The following is a 9,904-nucleotide window of genomic DNA, read 5'->3' as shown; positions in this document are numbered from 1 at the left end:
TACAAATGAATTTAAGAAGTAAATAGTAAGTATGAAATTTTATTTTGAACCTTTTAAATTATGGTTAAGTCTATTTTTATTAAATGAAATTCTACTTTTTACTTTAATATATATATTTTTATAATTAAGTTCAGAGAATATTAAGTTGAAGACGTATTTTACATGGGCTTAGTTGTAATTGAGTACTTATGTTAGCCATACACTTTATTTGACCGAAATAATCTAGAGTTTAAAAATTAGAGAATTAAGTAGATATCGATTAATTTAAGAAGTGATGATATTTATGGTTACGAGAATCTTAGAAATTTTGGAAAGATAGGTTACTTTAATAGTGCTGGCTTAAATATCAAAATGCGTGTTTAATTTAGGGCTTAAGTAAGTTACGTGTCTATTTTATAGTGACAATTGACATTGGTATAACACAATCGTGGAAAAATTCAGAGAGGTAAGCGGAATTTGTACGCTAGACTTTGTATAAAAAAAATGAATTGATGTTGATTTTGAAAAATATGTATATTTTGTTATGAAAAAAAATTAGAAACAAACTCAGTTATATATTCTACTTTACTCATGAAATATGTATGAAAGAGAAAAGTATATTTGTCATGAATGGAGTAGACATTGGCTTATTTTAGCATTCTGTTTCTGAATTATGAAAAAGAACGAATATGAGATCTGAAAAGTTTTGCGTTGATTAAGTGAAGATGTTCTAAATATGTTTGTGAATATGTAAAATGATATGAGTCTATTCAGTACTTTATTTTGATATGATGTGGCCTTTGAAAACCTTTAGCATGACTTTCTGATTCTGTATCTTAGACCCTGCCATAGGTATACTAGTGGTGTACGACTCTGTCATGGATATAATAGTGGTGTACGACCCTGCCACAGGTATAATTGTGGTGTACGACCTTGCTACGGGTATAATAGTGGTCTAAGGCCCTGCCACGGGTATAATAATAGTATATGACTTTGTTACGGGTATAATAGTGGTATACTGCTCTGCCACGGGTATAATGATGATTTATAACCCTAACATGAGAGTTAAATATGGTCCATGTCCCAATATGATGCTCCAATATGAAGATGATGTCTTAGATTATGATATGCCGAATGATTTTTGAATAAGAATGTTTATGAAAGTTTCGCTTTGATATTTTGATAACATGATTTGATTCTGCACTCTGAAAGAAAATGTTTTCATTCTACATTCTAAAAGTAAATAGTTGTTATGCATTCTGAATTATGCAAGTGCTCATGTTTACATATTAGTATATGGTATTTGCTTACTGAATTGTTATTAAGTCACCCCTTATCTCCACAATATTTTTCAGATGATTTGAATGTTTTAGTTGATGATCAAGATTAGAGAGCATAAGCGAGATTATTTAAGTATAGTGGATCAAACACAACGAATGTCATGGTTATTGGAAAATGTTATTCAGTAAACTTGTCGTGTTCTTATAATGTAGTATGTCAGAAAGTTGACATTTATATTAAGACTTTATGATGTTTATAGTTAATTATTTTGGAATAATTGGTTTAAAATATTGAGATTTATGTATAATTAAAAATTTAGAGCTTATATCTATATAGTGATATATAATTTTAAATGATAAGAAGTAACTATCCGACTCATCCGGTACCGAGGCATTAAACCCCCTGTTGCGGACCGTACAATGCGGAACTCCTTTTACCACCCTTCGTGTTCTTGTGGCCTATGCTATGTGGCCTCTTCAGTCCCGGTCTTCCACAAGCGTAATGTATATGTATAATTTGTATTTATTTTATTAGTTTTTTAAATAAAATAATTGTGAAATTATTGTTTTTGTAGCGCTTTCTAACTAAGCGAAGCTTAAACAATCGCAGTCAGAGTTGAATATTATTTCCCAAAAAAATTATATTAAGCAGCTTTACATATCTCTTTTTATAATTTTGTTATTTATCATTTTCATATATCACATATTACATTTATTTTTATTTTTTTATAATTTTTTTTAAATTAATTAAATTCTTCTACTTATTATCTATATACTATATATATTTAATAAGAGAAAAAAAAATAATAAATGTGATGTATAATACGTGATCTGAAAATAATGAATAGATTTTTATTTTTAATTTTAATTTTAATTTTAACAAATATACGGTGTAGGGTTGTGAGTATAAAAAAAAATATTTTCCATGTGTCATAAATGCGAGCAGGTAAGAAGGACTTTTCAAAGCTGGTAAGTGGTGACCGGACTTCTCGTTTAAGTCAAATATCGCTCTCATAAGTCATATATTTCCACCTGGCCCCCCCTACAAAACAAGTTGCAAGTTTCTTGTCTCAGACATCGCCCTTGACTGTCTGTGTATGTACAATCACTAGTTGCGGCCTTGGCTTGATGCCAAATTCCACAACCAACTTGGACGTTATGATTTGTGGCGCTGTGTGAGTGAGAGATGCTTTTGCTTCCCTTTCAATTCTGAATCAAGGGATAAGGATTCCACTCCTCCAGTCAATATAATCTCCTCCCAATTTATTGCTCTCGACAACAGACTATATAAATTCTGCAATTTCGAGGAGGTCTTGATAAGACATTCCCGATCCCAAAATTGAAATTGCTATGCATAAATTTTGTACATGTAAATTTAAATTTATAAAAATACTTTATATCTATTAAATAATATAATATATTATATCAAATTACGTTAATTTATATATTTATTTTATAAAATTTATGTATAAATCACCTGGCATTTCTAATAAAAATATCCAAAAGAATTTAATAACAGTTTCGTAAATTAGATTGCGTTTTTTTTTTATTGTAAAGTAAAGGCTTTTTGGATGTTTAGATGATATTTCATATTGGTCACAAGTATAATCATTCAAATATCAATTAAATATAAATATTTTTTAATTTTAAATCAACTTTTTTATTTAATTTTTACAAATTTTCTAAACTTTTAAAAAAAACACAAAAAAAATTATATTAAAAAATTATATTCTACTAATATTTTAATTTTATAATATTTATATTTAACTTTTTATTTATCATTTTTTAAGATTTTATAAAATATTTTATCTCAAATTTTTTTTATTTTTTTTTTATCTCCCAACATCTAAACAATTTAATATATAAACCATATACTAACACTTTTCGAAGTTATAAACCAAATACCAAAATCCTATTTCGTTGTGGCTTTCGCTGGAAGTATCCATGAAAAAGGCTTTGGGACATGGGAGAGTGGTACGGTTGAATGGACTGTAATAAAGATATACAAAGATAATTATTATGAAAAATAATTTGTATAAATTATAAATAGATAAATTTTATATAAATCTTTCTAAAAAAATAATCATATTTAAAAAAAAAAAAAAATTATTCTTTATTAGTGAAATTTATTATTTTATAAAAAATTTATATAAGATTTATCTATTTAAAACTTGTATCTAATATTATTTAATTATTATATTCACAAAAAAATTATATAAATTAAATTTATAAATTAATATAATTTTATAAAATTTATAAGATTTATTTTATAATAAAAATAATTTTATATTTTAATATATCATATTAAATAACATCAATTTATAAATTTATTTTTACTTAATCCTAATAATTATATACTTACAAACAGAAAGATGGAGCTCTCCAGCATGAGTGGTTTCAAATGCCAAACGATGCTTCTTTCCTCTATCCGGGAACCAAACGTGAAAGCCGGCCCAGAATTCGTCCCCGCTTTTATATAGCTCCCTTTTCTTCCACTCAAAAAGCCCTACCTCCTCCTCATAATTGATCCTATCTGAATTTCCATTCCCTCTCTTTCTCGCAGAGCATCACACGCACAAGTTACAACCAAAACTCCTTCAGATAGCATCTTTCGAGTGACTTTATCTCCATGGAGAGCTTCATCTCTAATCTCGATGTTTTTTACTCAGGTATCTCCCAAAACCAGTCCACCCAAACTGTCGACCTCAAAAATGGCAGCATCAACACTGATGTTGAAGTGATCTCTGATTATTTGCTCTCCGAGGAAGAACCCATCACCTATCCTTCAAATTCATTCGACCAAACCAGCACTGACCTCGACACAAAACCAACAACTTTCCCCTCAAATCCCCCAAAACCTTCCAACTTAAGCCACCGCAGACCATCCTTAAACCTTGCAATACCTCCGACAACCTTCGGCCAACACTCACAGATCATGTTGGCAACTGGAAGTAACTTGAACGTTTCGGATCATCCTAATGAAAGTAAGCACTATAGGGGAGTCCGGAGACGGCCATGGGGAAATTTTGCTGCAGAGATACGAGACCCCAATAGGAAAGGCTCAAGGGTATGGCTCGGAACGTTCGATACCGCCATTGAAGCAGCAAAAGCTTACGACCGGGCTGCATTCAAGCTGCGTGGAAGAAAAGCCATAGTGAATTTTCCACTAGAGATTGCTGCGAACTCTTCGGAATATGATACAAATTCCGCGCTGAATGTTGGAATGAAAAGAAGGAGAGAGAATGAGAGTGAAGAGACGAACGACACTGTAGAGAGAAAGGAGTTGAAGAAAGAGCCGGTGGAGCCTGGTCGGGAAGCAACAGCAGAGTGTGTTTCGGCGGGGGTTCATCCGTTAACGCCGTCAAGTTGGACCGGAGTATGGGATTGTGATGTTAAGGGAATTTTCAGTGTGCCTCTGTTATCGCCGTTATCTCCGCATCCCTCGCTGGGATATTCTCGGCTCATGGTCATATGAAGGCCGCATCCTATCTCTAGCTTAGAAGAGACTCAACTCTCAAATCATGTTGAATTCCTTTTATTTATTATTATTTATTATTTTTTTTGGGTTCTTGGCAATGTTTAATTCTTTTTATTTTTTTGGGTATTGGACTAGAGAAGTCAGCTTGAAAATGTGTAATTCTTTTATTAATTTAAAATAAAAAATAATAATGCTTTTCCTTATCTAGACTCATCATGCGGTTTGATTTGCCTATTGAATTTAGATTAAAATGTGATTATGGTCCTTTATGTTTATATTGTTTAAATTTCATTTTTAAAAGAGAATTATTATATATACAAAGAGATTATATAAGATAAATTCACAAACTGATGTAATTTTATAAAATCTATTAGATATACTTTATAATAAAAATAACTTTACAATCTGACGTACCATATCATACCATATCAGTTTATAAATTTACTTTTATGTAATTCTTTTGTGGCTAAAGTATTTTTTTTTTAAAATGATTTTGATTTAAAATTCTCCTTCGAGTTTCTTAATGGGTTGGGTCTCATATGCCAAATTTTAGGCACCGTTTGGATACAAAAATACTCTTAACCCATCTCATTTCATCTCATCATTATATATTTTTTAAATTTTTATAAAAAATATAATAAATAATTCAATTTTTTAAAAATTTTAAAATAATAATAATAATTTTAAAAAATAATATTTTATTTAATTCATCTAAAATCATCTCATCTTATATTACTATTCAAAACTGCCCTTAATCTCTCGTTAGATAAAAGAATGTTGGAGTTCCACCCATGTTTATGTATAGGGAAATGCTATGCATCTGCCCCACACCGGCACATACTTCACATCACTTTTTTTTTTTTTTTTACACTCAATAAGTTGAGTATGTGCCGGTGTGGGGCAGATGCATATATTTTTCCTTATGTATATTAATGGGAAGAATTCTGAATATTTATTTCCCCCTGCTAGCAGCCCAAGGTCCAATAAATAACCATAATGCAGGAGATCCACGGCTACTGCTAGTGATTGATTTTAGCAACTACTTTAAAGTTCAAAAACTAATTCAAGCAAACATTTTTTTTTTTTTTTTTTTAACTGTAAGCAAACATTGGTAATACATCAACCGTACGTTACAAATTCGAGTGTAAGCAAGCTACTAAAAAAAAAAGATGTGGAAAGAAACTACATTAATCAAGATAATTATTTAACATGGTTCGACACTAAAATGTGTTGGAAATATTTTTTAAATAATATATATTATTATTTATTATTATTTTTAAATTTTAATTGAAAAAGATGAATTATTTTTAAAAAAAATAAATTATGGAAAGTTTATAAACTATGCATACTTGGAATATTTTGGGTGTCTATGTGCATACAAAGTTTTTGGATGGCTTACTGTGCAAGTTGTTTGGCTGGAAAGCAAGGTGTCCGGCGGATCAAGTCCAACCCTTGTGTCATGTAGGAACATATACGGTATATGTACCAATTAGGAACAGATTTTAGTGAAACTAAAAGGTATAATTTTTCGTTTGCATCAGTTAGTCATCAATAAATAGATTTATTGGCTTACAAATTGAACGATCTCATAAGGAAATTTCGAAATTCTCTTTCTTTCAAAAGTTTTTATATCTTCAAAATTTGTTAGTAGAATATGTTGATTTTGTAGAAAATAAATTTTTAATCTCTTAATTGAATAGCAAAATTAGAGAGTATTCGAATCTAATTTAACTTGTGCATAATACAGTTAGACAAACATACTTGTTTTAAAGTTTATTGTATATTGGAAACAAACTTGCTTCTAATCCGTGTGTATACTATTACTAGTGGAGGTGAATATTATCTTAAGAAAAATGACGTTGTAACGCTCCTTGAAGCAAACTATTTTCTTTTAATTTTTTGTTTTGTTTTGCTGCCACTTTTAACTAGGGGTGTAAACCGGACCGGACCGGACCGAACACCCCATAGGGACCGGACAGGACCGGTAGTAAAAACCGGTCTGGTCCTGTTGGTCCATTTGGTCCGACTTTTTTTTTTTTAAATCAATTAATAAAAAAATTTATTTAAAATACTAAATTAAATTAAGTGATTTATTAATGTGAATTATGTAACAAACTCAATAAAAAAAAATTTTATATGGTCAATGATAATAAATTAAATAAAAATTATATTATTAATTTACATCTAGAAATATCGGCAATAGAGAAATTGACTATTAATAGAAACGATCCCAACAAGAGATGGAAGGTTTAGAATTTTCCTCTCTACAAGATTGATATAAAATTTACTAAACTCAGCTCTCTGAGTGTCAAGTTTCAACCCAAACAGTACGCTACGAAAAGTATCTTCCAATGACTTGGATCAAATCCTCGTAAGAGATCATGTGGTAGAATGTAGAGACTCTCTCTTTCTCGTAAATCATACTGATGGTTTATAAAAATCCACGAGGAAATATCCTATTTACAATTAGCCACAAACGGCTATGGAGAAGTACAAAATTTGCCAATTACGCAGAGAAAATATCACCACTAGAATTTTGCTGACGTGGTAGCACCAATTACCCAATCTCACAAAGGAAGTACAAAATTAGCCAATATCAATTCCTATATCTGAAATATTACCTGTTTTTTTTTTTTAATCTCTTATCGTGAATTTCTTTCCCCTAACCAATGTTTTCCGATTTTTTTTAATATATATATATATATCCTAAATAAATATATTTATCATTTATTTTTTTATCATCTTATAATTATTCCATAATATATCATATATCTTTTTCTTAATCTTATACATACGACATTGGCTTGCAAGTTGATGATGCGGAAACTTGAAATTTTATTTATAATCTCTATTTAGAAACTATATGTGCAAGCATTTTATTAAAAAAAAGCCTTTATACTAACACATATAGTTTTCACACCCTTTTATATAATTATATTTTAAAATAAAAAGTATTTTTATAATTTTTTTTATAAATTAAGATAACTTTATAAGAATATAAATTATATTTATAGTCATAAAATATATAAGCACTTCTTATTTTTTTTATAAAAAATAAATAAATATGAGATTTACATAAAAAAAAATTAATTTTTTAATAATAAATTTTATTTTTTTTTTTAAAAAAAAAAGTATGCGACCTTTATCCAAACCTATAAGTATACTGTATATCTAACAATAACTTCATTTAAAATTATAATTGTTTTATACACGACGTTGAACCTAGCTTGCACATCTGTCACTTCACACCTATATTTCAGCAGTCATAACACGTACACAAGTTGAAGATATCTTGTCTCAGAAAAGTCAGAACGCCTTAGCTGTCCACAAAGGATCGAGATTTCAAGTTGGAGGCCGATGGCGAAGATGGATGTAGAAATAAGGATGGATGGCAGGAAAGTTTTGTCCAGAGACGTCAATGCGCCCTAATACACAACAATTTAATTTCTCCAAGCTGCTAGCTACATGCCAAATACCAACTTGGAGTTGCAAGTCATTAACGCTTTGCTTTCATCTCAATTTATGAAAAAGACTCTCAATTCATGATTCTTATTAAATGGAGAGGATAAGCTTATCATGGTTCAACCCATGAACAAACCACGGCAGGCAGAAATCCCAATTTGCTTTCGAGGACAGGCCAGCTGATTATAATTAAATTCAGGCGAGTCCCACAAAAAAAATTAATAATTTTTTAAACATAACCGTCCTTTAAAATGGTGCGTAGAATTTTATCATTCTAAAAATAATTTTATAAAATTTATAATATTATTTTTACGTAATTATTTCTCCTATATAAATGAACCAAGCCTTGAAAAAAATGCATCTACCTTCAGCTTGATCAGCTCGAACTCTTTTTGTTTTTTTCGCTTACCTCTCGGAAATGGAAACCGCGAATGAGTCCTCGGTCCTGGAGCTTATCCGGCAACACCTTCTCGGAGACTTCACCTCCACGGATTCCTTTGTCAACAGTCTCAATTTCAATGCACCCAAAGCCATCTGTTCTCACCCCGTCAAACATGAAGCCGAAAGCCCCATATCCGAATCCGAATCCTACTGTCCCATTTTCGACCAAAACTACCATACAGGAACCGGTACTTTCATTATTAGCTCAACTCCAAAACACTTGCTTAAGAAAGTCAACCACCCCAAATCACCCGAGTCAGCTGAAGGTTCGATCATGAAGGTGTCGGATTGTGGTTATCAGCAGCAGGGGAGGCATTACAGGGGAGTTCGACGTAGACCGTGGGGTAAGTTCGCGGCGGAGATCCGGGACCCGACCAGGAATGGGAGGCGGGCTTGGCTGGGAACCTTTGACACTGATGTTGATGCTGCCAAGGCCTATGATTGCGCTGCCTTCAAGATGAGGGGTCGTAAAGCCATATTGAATTTTCCTCTGGAGGCCGGAGTGTCTACGCCAAATACCTTTTCCGGCCGAAAGAGAAGGAGAGAGAACATATCGGTACTGAAGGTGCCGGAATCTGATGAGCTGGCGGTGGAGAGTTGGGTGTTTCCGGATCAAGAAGAGGAGCTTGATCAAGCTCCAGTACTGTCATCGTCATCTAAGAAACCAGTTACTGCCAGTTGTTAGTATGTTATTGGGCGTATTTTGATACATCATATATACACGTGCGTCGTGTGCGTGTGTGCTGGTAATGGCCTAGCCGATGAGTTTAGCTAGCTAGCTTCAAGAGAAAAACAAGGAAAAAAAGAAAAAGAAAAAGAAGTTGAAATTGTACATAGGTTTTATCTGTATGAAGGATTGTGAAGTATCTGAAAAACTTATTTAATATGTTTTCATGTTTATTTTATTTTAATTTTTTTACAATAATTATTCAAGTTTTAGAGTATTTGAGTTAGTTTTTTAAAATAAGAATTGAATTTTCCACATTTCCGTGAAGTAAGGTAGACGAGATTAACAACGAATGGGACAAATTTTATGTTTGTCATAACACGGATTAATTCTAAAAAAACAAAATAACATATAGATATATATATATATATATATATATATATATATATTAAGACGAAATTGCTATTAATGTCTCAAGTTTATGCGTTGGACTTCGTTTTTCATAAAAATGTGCATTATAGTCACGTCACGTGTTGAGTTTGTGTGTAAGACTTCAGTTCATTTCATAAAAGATTAATTAAGAAGTCTTGCCTTCCA

General features: G+C 31.1%; 2 protein-coding genes across 2 annotated transcripts; both read left to right on the top strand.

Moving 5' to 3' along the window:
• Window positions 1–3,630: 3,630 nt before the first annotated feature.
• On the top strand, window positions 3,631–4,935 carry LOC109002491 (ethylene-responsive transcription factor 5). Its single transcript, XM_018980276.2, has one exon. The coding sequence runs from the start codon at window positions 3,889–3,891 to the stop codon at window positions 4,732–4,734; it is 846 nt and encodes a 281-aa protein (XP_018835821.1). The 5' UTR covers window positions 3,631–3,888; the 3' UTR covers window positions 4,735–4,935.
• A 2,980-nt stretch (window positions 4,936–7,915) lies between these two features.
• On the top strand, window positions 7,916–9,573 carry LOC109002490 (ethylene-responsive transcription factor ERF106-like). Its single transcript, XM_018980275.2, has one exon. It carries the CDS (start codon window positions 8,618–8,620, stop codon window positions 9,323–9,325), a length of 708 nt encoding a protein of 235 aa, XP_018835820.1. The 5' UTR covers window positions 7,916–8,617; the 3' UTR covers window positions 9,326–9,573.
• Window positions 9,574–9,904: the final 331 nt, after the last annotated feature.

Source organism: Juglans regia, chromosome 8, assembly GCF_001411555.2.
Source record: "Juglans regia cultivar Chandler chromosome 8, Walnut 2.0, whole genome shotgun sequence".
Classification (NCBI taxonomy): Eukaryota; Viridiplantae; Streptophyta; class Magnoliopsida; order Fagales; family Juglandaceae; genus Juglans; species Juglans regia.
Note: the sequence above shows the minus strand (reverse complement) of the source record. Positions and strands in the feature narration are given on the sequence as shown.